We start from the raw sequence: 18,381 nt of genomic DNA, 5'->3' as shown, positions 1-18,381 counted from the left end.
CCTGTCAGACCCGCCGACATGACTCGTCTCGGGCCCCTGCGTGGTGGCTCTGGCGGCAGCCCGCATATTAATACTTGCCAGTTGCCTTGCTGATCTGCTATGTCTTTAGGTAAACGCTAACATATCATACGAGGCTGGCCAAAATGGATGTCTATGGTACCGCAGTCACTGCAGTCCAGCAAGTCATCCAAGTGACCATCTTCATCAAGGGCGTCATTTCAGACGTCAAAGCCTATGACGATGATCGGGCCGCCATTCAACTTCGATTGGACCTGCAGTTGACATCGTTGGAGTTCTTCCAGCGTCGGTTCTTGGATAAAAAGCGCGGTCTTCTGCTCCCAGGACAGCTTCCCGACTGGGTCGGAGAGACAATATGTAACCTCTTGCTGAAGATGGGTCGCGTGTTGGTTGAATATCGCGCTCTGGTGAAAGAGTATGAGATCTTGGATGCCTCGACTGCAGCACTAGACCACGGCGACGATGCCCTGCCGAAGGGAGGAAAATGGAAACAGTCGTTCCTCGATCGGACGAAGGCCAAAGCCAAGGAAATCAAGCTGAAAGGTTACGACTGGGCACTCTTCGATAAGAAGAAACTCCTGGGTGTCCTGGCCGAATACAAAGAATGGACAGACAGTCTGCGAGACCTGATGCAGCACTTCTCCCAGGAGGCCTTGTACACCCTGACGGATGGCTCCGCAGCGAAGTCGCCGCCAGCAGCGACCGAAGTGCAAGGAACGGGACTAGAAGAGGTGGTCAAACGACAGCAACTAGCATTTCTTCATGCGCCAGCTGATTTTCAAGAACTCGAGGGTACCATTACTGAGTCCAACAGCGCATCGGATGGATTCCACTTGGGTTCGTGGACTCATCAGGATCAATCAACTCCGGTAGTCCTGGAATTTCGCCCCTATGACCGTCGTCTGCGTTATGATGATCTTGATGAAGAAGAGATCGCAGAACTGAAAGCACCACTGCGGGACCTGGCTTGGCTCCTCCAGAATGCCACGTTTTCGGAGGGGAAGGTAACTGCTGAGGTGTCACAACCAACGATCTACTCCCTCCAGTGCCTGGGATACAAGGATGATGCAGAGAAGGAGCGGACCGTCTTTGCGTACCGACTCCCACTTCACGATACTGACGATAATTCGATGCCAGTGCAGAACAACCTGACGACCTTGCACAGCTTGATAAACCAAGTAGACCCTCAGACCAAGCGGCCCACAAAGCCATCGCTTGAGGATCGCTTCGCCATCGCGCACTGCCTCGTACTAACCACTCTCAACGTCCACGGTTCGCTCTGGTTGCACAAGAACATTTGGAGTCGAGGTATTCTTTTATTTGAGCAGACGCAAGACAATGGCGTTGAGCTTATGTCCAAACTGACCCTCACTACAACCGCGACGTCCAGCAAAGGCGGACTACGAAAACCGCGCCTTCTCGCATTCCTCAGCGACTGGGGCTATGCTCGCCCAGTCGAAGGAGCGACTGATATGCGTAGTGATTTCGAAATTGAACCTAACCTTTACCGCCACCCCGACCGTCAGGGCGATCCCACACGACCATATTCCCGGCTCCATGATATATACGCGTTAGGCGTGGTTCTGTTGGAGATTGGGTTGTGGAAGACAGTGTCTCGCCTCTTCGAAACACGCATTAAAGAGGGCCAGCGTACTCGCAAACTACCTAAAGGTCGCGACGTTCGTGCTGCGTTAACATCGCTGGCCCAACGTGACCTACCCAAGGAGATGGGTAGCGCTTATGCCTCTGCAGTTGTGGCCTGCCTTAGTGGCGACTTTCGCAAGGGAAGTGATCCGGAACTTTCTCTGGATTTTCGCGCGAAGGTGCTTGACTGCGTAGCCGAGGGATTGCGGCTTTGACCTGGAGCCAACACCTGTCCTTTGAGCAGCATCCTATAGCGCACTGAAAGACCTTATGATCATTATTCCGTGTATGCCTCATCTAGTAGACTAATTACCAATTGGCGTTCGTATCAAACCAGTGTTTGCACCTGCCATCTACGCTCGTTGTCCAGCGCTATAGTTGATTCTAGCCGTCGACTGCCCTCTGATTGACAAAAATCCTCGACATTATCCCTTCCGACGAGGTAAAGATGTATTCAGGGAACATTCCAGTAAGTGTTTGAGTGTGTGCTTCACGATGAAGATTGCATTGGATGCTACCGAATCTAGGGGATCATCTTGATAGCAATTGGTCCCGTTTGGTCCTCTACTTTGAACTTGTCCACATCCCCTCCCAAAATATAGTTCCCATCCTTGATCTCTTTTTCACTGAGTCGGTCATCAAGCGAGCACAAATAATTCCCTCCCTGTGACCATGTGTGTAGGTTCTTTCCTTTGAGTTCGCCTTCTACATCACCCCAGCACCACCATAGAACCTCACATCGACCATGGTTGACTGTAATCTCGAACTCTTCCCCGGGTGTAATATCTTCCGGACTAAGTGTAGAATGTTTGAATAGCCGGTCAAAAGATATTTCATAAGGTACCACGATGCCCGTACCATCAGCTGGGATGGTAAGGAGGCGGTACCCTCTTTCAGACAAGCTTGGCCCTTCAAAGTCGTCATGATAGCGCGGTCTAATAATTCCAAAATCGATGACTCGCGATGGATCCTGCCTAGAGACGGCACCAAGCCCAAAAACGCCGATTTCTAAAGCCTCACCTGCAAACACCGACCGGTCGGCGGTGATGGTGACTGATCGGCCCGGGCACGTGGAATGGATGATGCGGGCGCAGACAAACACCTCAAGAGAGTGGGAAGAGGAAAGTGACAGAGTCGACGAACTCGTTGTTAGGCTGAGAGCAATAGTCACTCCATCATCTGCAGAAGGCGAGTTCATTGACGCAGAGAGTGAAGTTAGCTGAGATGGCAAGCAAGAAAGTACAAGCGGAATGGTTGGAAGAGTCAGCACCGTCGGCAGCAAATAAGAAAAATCTAAGCCTACGGAATCACCGGTATTCAGCCTTGTGCACTCAAGATCAGCATGCCATTTTCGTTCCTACATTGGTGGATATGGCCCCCAGCCCTGCGAATGACCCGCGCTCTAGTCCCACAATGCGCGCGCGGTTTGCAACGCTACAGCTGCAGGTAGGATGGACGCGTAAAAGATCCCTCTTACTGTCAGGATTGTAATTGAACCATACATTCCATCCAGGTAATCCAAGATCGTCTGAGTGAATGTCTACGATTATAAGGAAAGAAAAACAAAATAGATAAAACGCCTGAGATTGTTACTGCTATAGTAGAACATTGCAATCCCTTTCAATTGTCAGTATCATTATACTATATAATGTGTAATGGGACGGCTCACTGCTAGCGCCGCCGCCTAAGAACGCGGAAACTAATGTCTGATGAATTGTGAGGACCCGAAGAAAAATGGAACCTTCCATTCCTGCCTTGGATTGGTCATAGTGTGTAGTTACTGCTGATAATCACTGGCATATTCCTATGATCAGCAGTTATCTCTCATGTCCACTTCTGATTTGAGATTGTGGAGGTTAATACGGAGTAATGAGCTGTAATATGCGAGGCCCAGGTTGCAAGGGATGTGCCAATTAGGAAAGGATTGTCAATTCCGTTTTGTGTCAAACCTAACAGAGACTACTCAAAGACATAGGCCATGCAATAGAGGAAAATAAAGCCATTAGTTCAGCATATCGCGAGCTTCTCCAGCCGTGCGATGTTTGATGCGTCAACATGATTTAGTTGGACTCCGTACCCAGACTATCGCTTCAATATGAGATCATTTACCCCTTTGCCATGTCAAAACCATGGGAGCAGATGATTCGGGCCTCTCAGAGTCCTAGAATTGCAAGTAACATGGCCACACGACCAGGCTGATGGTTGCATTAGCTGTGTTTGTTGTTAATGATGGCCTCTTGGTCTTCCGTGTCCGCACGGGGCCATGAGGTGGAACCTTCAGAACACGTCGTTCCTCACAGCAAGGAAGAAAACTTTATTTTGAGGATTAGAAAGCATCATTCAGACGCGAAGCGTTTCTGCAAGTAGACGGTTCTCCGCCACGCGAATGACAGGGATCCAACGCAACGCGCAGGATCTACGCGTCTCGCACGGATTCTGGATCAGACCGCCATACCGAGAGAGGCTTCTAGGGAATGATTTGCACGCCCTCGGCGTATCACAATACAAACGAGGGGTCAAAATGCGCGATCAATGACACTAATCAGAACTTGCGGATATAGAGAACCCAGATCACACACGAGGATTGACGTTTCATAGAGTGTCAAAGGATGATTGTTTCTGGATACGGCCGAGACAGGAGGGAGTTCGGCGAATTCCCTGCCGCAGCTATTCATATTTTCTGCAATAACTCGAACAGTTTCCTAGTCGATTGGATCTGTCACCCACGCGATATGATAGTATTATGGGTGGCAAAGTTTCAGTAGAAGCCACATAGCGGGGATACCTGTTCCCACTGACCTGGTGATTCGCTTGTCATTGCTGGACCCGACCGCGGACAAGGCAGCTCGGAACCCTAAATGCGCATGGACGGCAACCTCGGTGGATGCATCACTTTCCATCAACAGAAAGATTGAATGATGCCCTTGCATGGGTTCTTCAACGCAGGCTATAAGTATGGCCCGGATGGAGTGCCATGTGGCAATAAGTAGGTTGTCACTTTAAATGTACCAGAACCAATCCACTACTTTAGTATACAACATGGCAGACTACAACGGCTTAGGCGCTCTGCCGCGTCATGTCGATCGGAAAGCCCTCTATACAGACCTTGAAGCTCGCGTCCGCTATCTGCAACAGTTCATTGGCTTCACTGCCGGTCAGTCGTCCCGTATCTCGTGTCTAGATGTCTCCACGACGGAGGCAGTTCAGACTATATCACTGACACAATGCTCCAGATGATGTTATTGCACTAAACAAAGGATCCAAGTACATCAAAGCACTAGCACCCACCCTTGTCGATCGCGTATACTCCAAGCTCCTGGAGGCAGATATAACAGCCCGTGTATTCAAGACCCGCAGCACAACGTCGGAGGAGGATCTTGACGAGTATCCCGAGTTCAAAAGCCCTTATATACAATGTCGCCGAATGTTCCTCCGCTGGTACATTACTCGAATATGTTCTGATCCGACCAAGATCGAATTCTGGGCGTACCTCGACAAAGTCGGGTAAGCGTCGGACTGGTTTGACGATCTGGATCTGCCAACTGACAGCTGAACTAGGCGTATGCATACGGGGAAAGACCGCATGATCTCCTTTGATGTGGAATACATACACATCGGCGCGTGTCTCGGGTACATTCAAGATGTGCTCATCGAAGGAGTCATGGGGTGCGACAAGATGTCACTCCCCTTCCGGGTTGCGCTGATCCGTGCACTGGGGAAAGTGATCTGGATTCAGAATGATTTGTTTGCTCGATGGCGATGTAGGGACGGTGCCGAGTTTGAGGCGGAAGTTGAAGCAGTCCATCGAGATCAGAATTCGACAACGAACGCGACTAATGTCAATGCGAACACACGCGATCAGCGGGATGAGGAGACAAGCAGCGTACGGAGTACCTCGTCTTTCCGGGCCGAATCTGCTAGCATTTTCTCCGATCGTCAGTCGACTGCACGCACATCAATTAGCATTAGCACACAGCAAGCGGCCACGGGCTATCCTGCGTGCCCGTTTTCACCTGACTATGCGCCATCGTACGAAACAAAGGTTTGGTCTGATACCGAAAGTGGTCGCTGCTCTCGGTGACGTGAGGATCACGAAGCAGGCGAAAATGGTAGTTGATGTCGACCTACATAGTATAGAGCCAATTTTCATGAGAATAGAAATGCACCATGTTAATGTGTATTGAATGAAGGAGGTGGGGTATGTACGGCCGGGTATTGACGGGTAATTTATCCACGGTCGGGCTACCCCGAACACCGACAAATTAATGAAGTAGAACTTCATATTCTACTTCATATATACTAGAAATCCACAAGATTTGTACAGGGGAGATATAGGACAAGCTCTCCGGTATCACAATGTAGTTGCAGCGGCACAATCACGGTTTGACAAAGGTTAAAAAGTCGAGGCTCAGGTCAGTGAAGAAGCTGGCGCCCGCGACCGGGTTAGGGGCATCTGCCACCGTCACATTGCAATATTCATCGAAGCTCCCCGCAGCTTCGCTCTTTTTCCCGAGAAGGGAGATATAATCAGACAATAGGCAACTCCGGCCTGGTCCATTTTGGCAGTGGGCAATGGGGTAGACCGCGTCGTTGAACAGTACGCGGATATAGGTTTTGTCGTTCATTCGACGTCGCGACTCGACCTCACAACTCAACACTTCAAAGGCAACAGTGCCCCGCATAGTGATCCAGTTGGCAACATTATACAGATGGTAGGCGGGGAGCTGGTCGATGGGTAAGGAGGGCTCGTCATCGAAGATGCCCATGGCAGCGGTCATTTCCGCGATCTGATTGTCATTCAGGAAGGCCATGATCAGGTTGGGAACGGTGAAGTTACCACCATCCGCATCGATGCCAATCTGACCTGGACCCTTGCTTAAGAGGTCCATCAGGCTGTTTAGGAAAGGTAAGAATAGCACCTTGGACGGGCCGACGGAACCAGGGCCGACTTTGTAGTAGTAGCTCAAGTCCTGCGAATAAGCGTAGTTGCGTAGCTCATCCTCGGTGAACACTCCGCACCAGGGGCTCAGACGTCCGGTTATCTGACTTTCATAGCCGCACATATAGGGGAAGAAGAGTATATCGCTCTCGTCGAAGGTGAGATTACCACTGACGAGGGAGTTGATGCGTTCGAGCGCCTTGGGAGTCCAGGTAGCGTCGACTGTCGCGGAGTCAGCCCGGTCGCACGTATGGAGTTCCTCCGAGACATACAATCCGTAACATTATTTCCCCCGCTAGAGATTGAGGAAAATGCAGGACACATATCAGAGGGTCCTAAAGAGTTGCCGATAGCGCTGATGGAGCCGGTCGAGTTCACGCTGACCACGGTGCCGTAGGTGTCGGCATACTCGTAGAGGTACCCATTGACAAAGGCACGGGCGGTCTGAACGACTCTCGACTCGTTCAGCGGATACTGGTAAGCATTTGCCCATGCATAGAATGGGGTTCCATCTTCGTAGAAGTGGGGATCTGTCATGTCATTAGTCACAAATGAAAATGAGCATAGGGCTGCAGTCTTACACCGGGCCCGTAGCTGGTAGCCCAGATCGGTCGCCTACACACAATTAGTGTTCATACCATGTTGATGTTCGTGAATGGGCAGATACCTCCTTCCATCCTGTCATTGACTCTTGAGACATTTGCAGGCTTGGATTGGTCAAAACTGGAGTCCATTCTGGGATGAAGGCCAGTGATCCGCGGGCCTCAAAGCCGGTGCTATTGACGGCAGCTTGGATCTGGTATCGGAGGTTAGTATGAATGGCGGTGCCTTGACACATTACTGCGACGGATGTAACAGACCTTTCTCTTGATACCAACCCATGATTCATAGGAGCCAGAATCTGGGAAGCTGCAGTCCAAGCTTAGCGCTCAAACACCTAGGCGCAGTACGTCGTGGAGCACTTACCGGCTGCCGTGCCTCACCACATAAGCCGCTTGCTGGACCGAGCACTTATCTGGAACGCTACTGTCGATACCGAAGACATTGGGGCCTAGGAATACAAATAAGGATAACTATCGCCACAGAATGGAAGGAAAAGGTTTCGTACCAGCGAAGTAAGGGCTATTTCCGCCGGCATATTGCAGGGGATTTTGGTTTGTCGGGGTCGACGGGAATAAGATATCATTAGTGGGAGCTAGGACTTGGGCATTGCTCCCGCTAACCACTATCAACAGCCATAAAGAAATGACCGACGGCCTGAACGAGTTCACCATGTTGAGCCGATAAAGCGAAGACTGGGAGAATATTGGAATGAGCTGTGTGCCATCCAATAATTCAGGGGCGAGGGGGACTGTTCAGTGATGTTTAGATAGCTTTATATAATTTTCAAATACCTTGAATGCACCTGCCGCTACGAAGTAGCGTGGCATGTCGTAGGAGAATTACAGTTGGCGGTCGCGTCCGACGGTAAGACTAAGTACTCCTAGTACAGCGCTAGTGATGGAATGCGTTTTGCCGTCCTATAGTCCGTCCACGTGCCAGTTGGTATATTAAGTTGAAATCAAACGAGGCGAAGCGGCCCTTTCAAAGTAATTTGCGGTTGCCGAGCGGGGCGGCCAATCGCATAAGATGGAGCACAACGTGAACATTTACTCCCAGGTTCATAACTGCGATGATCTTTTGTTCCACAACAAACCCCTTATTGGTAGTAGTACTATGGTACGGCAACCTCCACGAAGACTTGATGGAATGCAGGTTAGGCTATAGCGACAATAGATATGCTATATACAGATCAGCGATGTGAGCAGGATGTGCCATGGAGCGCTGTGTTAAATCCAGTCCATCAACCAATCGATGCGAACGGCTGCATCTTATTACCACTACTGCTGAGTTGATGCGTATTAGTACCCGGCCCATGTGTCCCGGGCATATCAATTTCAAATGAAGCCGGTCTATGTGGCGCCTCGAATCAGTTCGGAGCCAGCGAGCAGGTAGGCCGTTTGTATATGATAAAGCAGACAACATGATTGAAGTAATTTCAAGTAGTTGACCAGGGGTGGATTGCTTCCAGGATCGATCGTGAGTCCGGCTACTGACAGCTGTAAAACCCCACATTTGCCTTTATTACGCTTCTTACTGTATGTCTCCCGATGTGATGGGAGGGCGTCCCGAATGTGCGACCGCATGATTTGACATATTTGCGCTGAACAGTCCTCCGTGTTTGGCGGCTGAGACACCCGTGCTATCTTTTGATCGTGCCATCTGTATAGGCTGGTTGATGCTCGGAAGTAGCGGATTATACAGTAGCGTCTGATACGTTGACACAAACGAGTGCTGTCCACTCCAATAGTCTCAAGCATAGCATTGCATGTCTTACTCACACGGTCAACCTAGTAATGCGACCTGCTATTCTCCACACACCTCTTTTCCTCATCAAAGTCTCCGGTACACATTCCTTCGAGACCAAATCCCGAGTATTACTCATTTTGTTGTTGAACTCTATTACTAGCCCTCGACAAAGCATTGGAATTCAGTACCACCACCTCTCTATCTCCAAGGCGTCGAAAACATGTTACAATAGTAATTTGTTCTCTAAGAAGCCCCATCTCTGGCAAACCGGTTTACGCAGCGCGTAAATGAAATGCCCGATATACTGTAGCTGATGCATTATCGTACGTGCTAAAGCTCAATAGCGGGCTTCCAGGCTGAATGCAGTGCCTGATCCGATGTGCATTAATAAAGAACCAGTGACAGTGATTGAACCCCAGGAGGGGAGATATCTCCGCGATACCTTGTGCACTGGCCAGTGTAGCACACATTCGCCTTATGTGGGACCTAGGAACTCAGGGTCAGACATAGTAGCCATCAATTTCGTCAATGGCAAAGAAAGTCCCAATTTTTATGGCGATCAATCAGCAACTTGCGTGTACGCTTTTCCTTCATTATAGGACATGTCATTATTTTCGCCCGCTCCGTAACTCGTGATTCATATTACGAAATGGTTATTTGGGTATAGCGATAGAAGTGTTGACCGTAGACGTCCCCAGTAGAAGGCGAGATGGGCTGTGGTTATCTCAAGTACTTCTAATTACAACGCTGTCACAGGTGATACATGGATGGAGGCGGGGGATCCATAACAGCAACACAACCCTCATGACCGGCTACAATGTTAGAGCGGCTACCGACGAGAAATGAATCCGCCGGGGAACAGAGGGAGTAATAGTCTGTAGTTCTTTATAAATCTATAGTAGCAAGCAAGTTTGTCAGGAATGAACGAGCACATTATGATGAGTGTTCCAACTCTACGTTACGCAAAAGTGACCAGATCACTGTGGTTGGAAATCCCAGCTACCGCGCTCATACATTTATATCCAACTTGCGTGGAAATATTCGGCCTGACACATCATGTTCCAAAAGAATGTATACCTTCATTATTACTGCTCCTCGGAGGCTAATGTCACACGCTGATTTGATTGCCGAGTGCCTCCTTCCACCAATTGTTCCCATTCTCCCGATACCACTGGACCGTGTCGGCTAGTCCTTCCTTGAAGCAGACGCTTTGAGACCATCCGAGTTCCTTGAGCCTGTCACCCTTGACAACATAGTCATTGTCATTGTATGGCCTATCTGGCATGGGAACAATGAATTTATCAAGTTCTCCCCTTTTGTCATGCCCAAATTCTCCCAAAACTCCAATCGCGACATCACGCACTGATACTTCGTCTGATGAGCTGACGTTATAAACACCCCCGGGAACGCCCTTATGAAGAACCATATCATATGCAGCAATTACATCAGCGACGTGAACGAAATTCCTAGTACGGCTGCCGTTGCCTTGGATTGTCAACTTCTGGCCGTCCCTGGCAAGTAAAGCAGATTTGGGGATGAGCTCTGTGAGAAAAGGTCAGTATTCATGGAGAGGAATGGGGCAACTAGCCTTACTCTCGGGGTATTGACAGGGTCCATAAATGTTATTACACCGTAGAATCATGCCGGGAATATCAAAGCTCTTCCGATAGGCCATGACGAACATTTCGGCTGCAGCTTTGCTAGCGGCATAAGGATTGGTAGGGTTCATACGCGTGTCTTCGTCCACACTGACCCCCCATGTTTCCCCATACACCTCATCAGTCGAGGCATGTACAAATCTATGAACCATCAGCTATAATTGAGAACGGCTGCTGAAATAAATACGTTGTAATTTTTCCATGGGTGTTCATTGCTTCCAGTAACCGAAACGTCGCACACACATTCATGTCCACAAAAGCAGCAGGATCGCTAAATGACTTCTGAACGCTGGACTCTGCTGCAAAGTGTATGACGCTATCGATGTTGTACTCGTCCATAATCTTGATCAGGCGTTCCTTGTCATGGAGATTGCCTTGAACAAAGTGAAAGTTGGGTCTGTCCAGAACCGACTTTAGATTGTTCAAGGTAGACACATTGCTCAGCTTATCAAGGCAGACAACGCTGTACTGTTCCCCATATTGATGAATAAGGTGATGGCACATCCAAGATCCAATGAATCCTGCTCCTCCAGTAACTAGGATATTCTTCACGTCACAATTAGGCCGAACTGTGGGACCTTTGGTCATAGGAGTGATTGTAGTGATAGTCATGGTGAAATAAGGCTTTGGAGACGGGACGTTCTCTTCGATGCTTATGATATGACTAATTTCAGTGGGAGTACACTCACAGAGTAGGGGGGTCACAGGGTAGGTATTTATGCTAGGACCACATTATTGCCACGGTGAGCTTCATCAATTCGAAGAACCAGGCTTCCTGCAGCGGTGTGACATTCACATACCCTGTAATAGCTCGTTACTTCAGGTTGTCTTTAACTTAATCCATGCATCCGCCTTGTAAAGGACATTATCTGGTCTAATTAAAACAAGGGGGAGGAGCTTTCCCAGACGTCATTCATCACCACAATATGAGACTTTGACATCATTACTCCCCCTATTGCCTTGAACAGTTGGAAGGTGAACTTTAAATCACTGGTTTTCAATGCCTTCAGGGATTGTTCTGTAGCGTGTGCCATATATCACGAGTCAATGTCTGTCGAAGACGGTGAGAAGACACGACTTCTAGTGACGTATACTAATCCAGTTTCATCTGCAGGAACCTAGATTTGGTAAACTATATGACAAGTCAGGATACGTACGACGGAAGGATAATGTGGCGTGACGACACATGGAATTCCTTACATGTGAACCTAGGCCATTTGAGATTGGATGGCGGACCCAAAGCAGGGCCTCATCTATATAAGTATCATGCGTTACTACTAAAAGCCTCCATCCATGGGAAAGATACCTACATCATTGAGTAGGGAACACAACTTTCACCGCTGCTATAAACTGAAAGATACTCTGTTTGATACAACGTCTACCAAAAGGGTTTACACTATGGGAGGTCAAGCACCGACTAGATTTCTTCTATTCGGTAAGTGTTCTTCTCATAATTCCCGTCCACATCCCGTCTGACGTCTAAAGGCAACGGTTGGGTTTCCGGCCAAATTCAGGAAGCCATAAGAGGAGGGAGTGATGAGCTGGTTGTCTCCCAAGCACGAATAGAAAATCGAGAAGAAGTTCTTAGGTCTGCCCTTCTGACCCCTTTCAAATCTTTCTTTCACTTTCTCATTTAGTGGCACTCAGTGAGCTTGCCAAAGTAAGACCGTCCCATGTCATCAATGCCGCAGGAAAGCGCGGTGATCCCAACGTGGATTGGTGCGAATCACATAGAGAGGAAACAATTCGTTCCAACATACTTGGTGCAGTGAACCTGGCTGATTGCTGCTTCATCCACGACGTGCACCTCACCCATTTGGGGTCGGGATGTATCTACGATTACAATGAGGACCATGCATGGGACGGTCCGGGCTATACCGAGGAGGATGAGCCAAACTTTACGAAAAGTTTCTATTCTAACACGAAGGTTTTATCTGAAAAGGTATGCTTGCATCATCCTGCCATTTTGAGGAACCAATGCAGCTGATCCCTCCTTGGTAGGTTTTGAGGAACTACTCCAATGTGTTGATCCTCCGTATCCGCAACCCTATTGGCGCAGACTTGCACCCTAAAAACATGATTACCAAACTCGCTTCGTACAAGAAGTTGATCAACGTCCCGAATGTAAGTCAGAGCCACCCTTACCTCAGTTAGTACTGACAACGATCTAGTCAGGGAGCATTTTTCCCAGCCTGATTCCTGCCATGATCTTGCTCGCAAGGCATAACAAAACAGGAACATACAACTTTGTGAGTCCTTTCAATGGATATTAGGTTCATGTCTAATTTAATGTAACGGTAGACCAATCCTGGGTCGTTCACCCACAATGAGGTCATGGATCTGCTTAAGAAGCATATATGGCCTGAACTTCAATGGGAGAATTTCACAGAAGAAGAGCAGAGAAAGGTTCTTATGGCTCCACGATGCAACACAACTCTTGATGTTGGCAAGCTTGAAAGGAAGCTGTCTGAATATGGATATAGGCTTCCCACCGCACATGAAGCAATGGAGGATGCTTTCATCAAGATTAAACAAAGCGGAAATCTGAATGTATAATACCAGGCCTTTGGAAGCTTTTGTGCTTATTTGGACAGTGAGAGTGGACATTGTTTCTGCGCATTCATACCTGTCATCTTAAGGGTGTGTCTGTGAGTTGAAAATTTGAGAATGAATAAAGCCGCTTCATGAAGTCGAAGAAATACAGTATGTATGCTGAAAGGTTATCATAACTGAGTTTCTGTGCTCGAGTCCTGATCTGTCAGAGTGTAATGAAGACCGTATTCCTATGCCCTTGAGAAGCGACCAGATAGGCTGGCTGTGTACCGGACAACCTCTTGCAGCCTGCCGTACCAAAAAGGCTTTCTCCAGACAAAATGAGAAGGTATCATTTGGCCTGGGACATAATAAATGCGGGCGCAGCTGTATCCTGAGAAGGACTGGGTGCCGCACGATCAAGTTACACAAGATAAGCTTCTCTTGCAGAGAGCCAGATTGGAAGGATAGGTCGAAGGTATCATTATCTCATTGGGTGGTGCAGCCCACCGATGGACAAGATTTCAGCCAATTATGTTGTTGGTGGCCTTACGGTCTGCGCCGCCAGCAGCCGGAATGCAGGGGTAGTACAACCACCAATTTGTGAAGATTAGGGAGAAAGCCTCCTCTGCAGGCTAATTGGTTAACTGAATATTGATTGCCTTTCATCAACTAGGTGACTCCGATGAGGCATCCCCAGCTTGTCTCGCGGTCATATCTGGAATCGTCGCAAAGTGGCATGCATCATCGGGTTATGGTTCACATCCCAATCAACTTAGGTGGACAAACGTCCAATGTGAGGGATCCTGCAAAGAATGGTTGGAGCTGACGGCTAACCACTCGAGCACATCGACAACGCCTTACCATAATGGTAAGTGGCTACATCCTGCACATGCCGCCAGACAATTTTTCAAGCATTTTGTGATCAGCTCCGTCACCTTTTTAAGCTCTGCTAGTTTGGTATTCCCTGAATATCCTGCAGGCGGCTACTTAAGGCAAGGGCTACGACGTCAGCCAAGACAGCCTTTGCTGACCGCGGGACACGCGCACTTGAAATTTATCACTGTACTCTATCCTTAGCCTGTCTTCCAATATGTACATAGTACCGAGAGGATTTAGTTTGATTGCTTTTGGGCCGAACTGGCTAGGCACAGAGAGTATGTACATGACAATCATTGCTCTGGTTATTGCCGCTCCAGAAAAACTACCTTGCTACCATACTCCGTATCAAAGCTATACTGCAACCCCATATTCATCAGCGTTGCACCCGAGTAAGTCTGGTCACCATCAACAGTATATTGCGCCTCAGGGTCCAACCCCTGTAGCCGAACCCACGGCACGGCATGGTTGACATTTGGCTGGACCTGGAAGTAAAACAGAACGGCTTGGGCGCCATCCTCGGACACGAAAAGTGCTGCAGGCCACTGGGAGTCTTGAGGCAGGCGTAACCGGTACAGATCTCCGTTCAAGACGATGGGGTTCACTTTCTCCGCCAGCGCAAGGAGCTCGGGGACTATGGCGTCACCTTCCACCGTGGCTGGGTCGAGCTCCAAGCCGAAAGAGCCACCCATCATAGCAACGTGAGCGCGGAACGTAATAGGCACAGTGCGGCCAGTCTGTGCATTAGGAACCGCGGAAAGGTGGGCTCCCATTGCCGATGGCGGGTAGGCAAGTGAGGTACCGAATTGAATGGTGATTCGGTCGATCGCGTCGGTGTTGTCAGAAGCCCAAATCTGGGGGAAATACTGCAGCACACCGGCATCAAAGCGGCCGCCGCCTGAGGCACATCCTTCCCACAGTACATCCGGGAAGCGGGTGGTCAGCGTGTCGAACACCCGGTAGAGCCCTAGCATGTACTGGTGGTCAGTGGACGGGGACGGAGTCTCGTGTATTCCCCGGTTGTTGTCCCATTTAACATAAGAGATGCCTGGAGTTTGCAAGAGGTTTGTCATGAAGTCTATGATGAACTCCTGCACAGCCGGAAGCGCCAGGTTCAGAACGAGCTGGTTCCGACGCTCGGTACGGGGGTAGGGCCCAGCATGAAGCGCCCAGTCCGGATGTTCGTGGTAGAGAGTGGAATTGGGGTTGACCATCTCGGGCTCCACCCAAATACCAAAACGAAGTTTTGTGGAGTCTGTTCCATTGACGGTCATATTCGTAATGTCTTGCACGACTGGGGTCAACCCGTCTGGGAAGCGCGCTGGGTTGGGCATCCAGTCTCCCAGCCCGGCATCATCGGACACGCGAGGGTACTTGTCACCAAACCAGCCGTCGTCCATGACAAAGAGGTGGACACCCAGGGCAGCGGACTCTTCGGCCAGAGTCTCAATGCTGCTTTGGTTATAGTCAAAATAAACTCCTTCCCAGCTATTCAGGAGAACGGGACGGTCGGAAGTGGCGAACTTGCTCTTCATGAGGTGGTTTCGATATAGTCGGTGGAATTTGCGAGACACTGAGCCGAGTCCTTGGTCCGAGTATACTGCAACACACTCCGGGGAGGTCAGGGTCTCGCCAGGACCAAGGTTCCATGACAATTGATCTGGGTTGAAGCCCAACAGTGCCCGGGTGAAACCTTGCGATCCTTTTTCTATTTGGGCAGAGAAAGAGCCTGTATAGATAAGGTTAAAGCCCCATGCCTCGCCTTGCGATTCGGTAGTAGCTGGATCTACTATGGCAAAAAAGGGATTGTGAAGGTGAGAGGAGTATCCAGTACTACTTCCGAACCTAATCCCCCGTCAGCAACGTCACAGTGTCGGTTCTATGATAAGCGACTTACCCCTGGATGCCATACTGCACTTTGCTTCTCTGAACATTGGCCTCTCTGGCCCAGTCACCACGAAGGCTGACCAAGTCAAGGTCTTTGTAAGGGAAATCGATGCTTATACTTGCAAGGGCCTCGATGGTGATATTACTCGGGCCCTGGTTAGTCACATTGACACTCCTCACGATGGCATCATATTTCGGAAAAATGGAGTATGACAAGTCGGCGGCGACGGAGCTATAGTTGTCATAGAGATGGACTACCAAAGTCGTAGCGTCTTGTGCATCTCCAAATGTGGCAGGCAGGCCAGGCAAAGCATTCTTACCCGCAATCACCTCGTGCGACACATATTGAAGATCGCTAATAGTATAACCTGCCGATTCCCGGATACGAACGGCGGGAATGCGAAAATCACCACGGCCTTGGTCAGGGAACTCCCGACGGATTCGACCAGGCATGCCAACCCAGCCATTGACAGCGGGTTCCACTGGCGATGGGATTGTGCCGGTGACGACACCACCGAAGTGATCAGAGATCAAGTCTCCGGTGGTGCTGTTAACATGGAACCGATATGAGACATTGTCGCCGTTCAACGCAAAATCAGTGCCATTCGCAACGATCGCTATAAAATCAGCTTGCACTCTGATTGAAGACGCGGCGTTGTCGCATCCCTCACGACCCGCATGACATACCCTGTGAATTTGAAGCCCCAACTGCGGGAGCCGCTGCAGAACGACCGTATAATGTAAAGAGGCCCAGGGCCACCACAGCATGGGACGACCCGATCATGGTGATGATTTGTGGTGGGTGAGTGAAGCATTCCTTCCTCTCACCGTCCTTTTAACCCCGGACGGGGTTGACTGCATCCGGGGAAATATCGGAGGGTATCCCAGGTTGTTGCTGGCCATCTTTCCCCAGCGCCGGCTTGGCACCCCCACGCCTCATTCCCTAAGGTGGCTGGGATCATCCTGCCATGCTCGTCAAGACTACCTGAGCGGAGAAGAGGGGACAATCTGGGGATTGTTATTGCACCGTCTTCGGCTTGGCTCGATGGTTCAAGCTGCAAGATCAGCTCATTGCAGTAGGTTTCTCCCCCTTGGCCGCGGAGTTGCCCCGGATGGTCCGGAAACGGGGATGCCGTTCTTCTTTCTGGGGCATTCGGTGTGCTGTTTGTTCAGTTTGCATGCACTGGTTTTGACACTTGGGAAAGGTACAACAGGAAACGAGAGCAGGATCAGAAATACACAACAGTACTAAGGTGACAGAAAACCAGAATCACGCAATACACCAGTTATCCATATATGCGATGCCCACATTAGTTTGCCTACTGTTGGCTGAAATCAACTGAAGGACCATTTTGATTAAAATAGCATACGTAGTTATGATCTACTAGTTGTGCTCTCCGATTGAATGGTTTTAAGAAGCGGGAGAATATATATATTTGACCGCCGGCTCATGGAAAGAGTCCTGATGAAGTACCTAACTAATTGAGGCAAATATACTACTAGTCGTAGTGACCCATAGTAGCTTGCAGCAAGCCAAATATTCTAGAAGGCTTATAAGGCTTATTGAATATCAAAATCCGATTTCTAAGATAGAATTGTGATAGATAATACCAAAAATCAAACCACATGGTGATCATGTCACGTGACTCGACGGTCGCAAGATCCAGAACCAATTCATCGGAAGATAATGTGACACCTCGCATTTATCATACTAAGAACCTCCCTACAGTTTCGCGCCCAATTTCACTCTGCTTAATCCCCTCGAACGGAGTGCGCAAGTCACTGTCATGGCTGCTATTGATCTATACCGTCCCGCTTCTTAATTTCCGGGCCAGTCCATGGGCTCGTTCGGTATTTTACAAAAATATCGAGCACCGTAAAACATGAATTGAATTATTAGCTTTTTCAATGGCCTGCTCTTCTGTCTCGAACGCTGTGAGGATAACCACAGGACTGAAGGTTTGCTCGTGGGAGATGATCATATTATCGGTAACATCGGCAAGCAAAGATTATCGGAAGTATAAAGAAGCCCCCGGGCTTCTTCCCTGGTGGGATGTATGGCATTAGTCTGCCAAATTGAGTCTTGGAGATCTGCGGCCCCCCACGGACCATTCCAACCACGCCGTTCTCGTTGAATTGGGCTCTGTCAGGCTAATCTGCAACAGCGATTTATTGAAAGCCCAAACGGCCAAGCGGCGTATCCATCTGGCGGCAGCCCGTGAGGTTATCTTGGCTGGGGCCGGTCGCTCGGGTCTTGAACACCCGCAAAATCGGGTCGAACAGTTTCTCCTGCAGGAATTTAATGAAATCTCCGCGTGTACACAACTGACGATGTTTAGTCGGGTTGATGATATTCTGATGGATCCACCTACCAGCAATCAGACGCGGTGCTGGCTGACTTCGTTCGCATCCATAACATCACCCAACTGGAGAGGCTCAAGACCCATGCCTTGGCCTCAGACCTGGCCCCGCCGA

General features: G+C 49.4%; 7 protein-coding genes across 7 annotated transcripts; 3 read left to right on the top strand and 4 right to left on the bottom strand.

The window, feature by feature from the left end:
- Positions 1 to 128: 128 nt before the first annotated feature.
- BO87DRAFT_380180 (uncharacterized protein) lies at positions 129 to 2,121 on the top strand. The gene has a single exon (XM_025624239.1). It carries the CDS (start codon positions 144 to 146, stop codon positions 1,875 to 1,877), a length of 1,734 nt encoding a protein of 577 aa, XP_025475347.1. The 5' UTR covers positions 129 to 143; the 3' UTR covers positions 1,878 to 2,121.
- Positions 2,122 to 2,167: 46 nt separating this feature from the next.
- Positions 2,168 to 2,902, bottom strand: BO87DRAFT_367968 (uncharacterized protein). The gene has a single exon (XM_025621916.1). The coding sequence runs from the start codon at positions 2,858 to 2,860 to the stop codon at positions 2,186 to 2,188; it is 675 nt and encodes a 224-aa protein (XP_025475346.1). The 5' UTR covers positions 2,861 to 2,902; the 3' UTR covers positions 2,168 to 2,185.
- Positions 2,903 to 4,677: 1,775 nt separating this feature from the next.
- On the top strand, positions 4,678 to 5,808 carry BO87DRAFT_343674 (protoglobin family protein). The gene is made up of 3 exons (XM_025620792.1): positions 4,678 to 4,816; positions 4,896 to 5,166; positions 5,221 to 5,808. Exons 1-3 carry the CDS (start codon positions 4,702 to 4,704, stop codon positions 5,741 to 5,743), a joined length of 909 nt encoding a protein of 302 aa, XP_025475345.1. The 5' UTR covers positions 4,678 to 4,701; the 3' UTR covers positions 5,744 to 5,808.
- Positions 5,809 to 6,038: 230 nt separating this feature from the next.
- BO87DRAFT_390588 (histidine acid phosphatase) lies at positions 6,039 to 7,875 on the bottom strand (the record flags this gene model as incomplete). The annotated part of the gene is made up of 7 exons (XM_025624939.1): positions 6,039 to 6,823; positions 6,874 to 7,131; positions 7,183 to 7,216; positions 7,269 to 7,397; positions 7,462 to 7,510; positions 7,568 to 7,652; positions 7,710 to 7,875. 7 exons carry the CDS (start codon positions 7,873 to 7,875, stop codon positions 6,039 to 6,041), a joined length of 1,506 nt encoding a protein of 501 aa, XP_025475344.1.
- Positions 7,876 to 10,058: 2,183 nt separating this feature from the next.
- Positions 10,059 to 11,220, bottom strand: BO87DRAFT_446784 (dTDP-D-glucose 4,6-dehydratase; the record flags this gene model as incomplete). The annotated part of the gene is made up of 3 exons (XM_025628246.1): positions 10,059 to 10,492; positions 10,544 to 10,749; positions 10,796 to 11,220. The coding sequence occupies 3 exons, from the start codon at positions 11,218 to 11,220 to the stop codon at positions 10,059 to 10,061; spliced, it is 1,065 nt and encodes a 354-aa protein (XP_025475343.1).
- A 786-nt stretch (positions 11,221 to 12,006) lies between these two features.
- On the top strand, positions 12,007 to 13,209 carry BO87DRAFT_367961 (NRS/ER; the record flags this gene model as incomplete). The annotated part of the gene is made up of 5 exons (XM_025621915.1): positions 12,007 to 12,043; positions 12,246 to 12,550; positions 12,610 to 12,732; positions 12,780 to 12,857; positions 12,910 to 13,209. 5 exons carry the CDS (start codon positions 12,007 to 12,009, stop codon positions 13,162 to 13,164), a joined length of 798 nt encoding a protein of 265 aa, XP_025475342.1. The 3' UTR covers positions 13,165 to 13,209.
- Positions 13,210 to 14,212: 1,003 nt separating this feature from the next.
- On the bottom strand, positions 14,213 to 16,824 carry BO87DRAFT_462646 (alpha-galactosidase). Its single transcript, XM_025629185.1, has 3 exons — positions 16,594 to 16,824; positions 15,917 to 16,523; positions 14,213 to 15,864 (listed from the first exon to the last, which is right to left on the bottom strand). Exons 1-3 carry the CDS (start codon positions 16,688 to 16,690, stop codon positions 14,325 to 14,327), a joined length of 2,244 nt encoding a protein of 747 aa, XP_025475341.1. The 5' UTR covers positions 16,691 to 16,824; the 3' UTR covers positions 14,213 to 14,324.
- Positions 16,825 to 18,381: the final 1,557 nt, after the last annotated feature.

The sequence above is a fragment of the Aspergillus neoniger genome (genome assembly GCF_003184625.1).
Source record: "Aspergillus neoniger CBS 115656 unplaced genomic scaffold BO87scaffold_42, whole genome shotgun sequence".
NCBI classification, from domain to species: domain Eukaryota; kingdom Fungi; phylum Ascomycota; class Eurotiomycetes; order Eurotiales; family Aspergillaceae; genus Aspergillus; species Aspergillus neoniger.
This window is presented reverse-complemented; position numbering and strand designations above follow the sequence as displayed.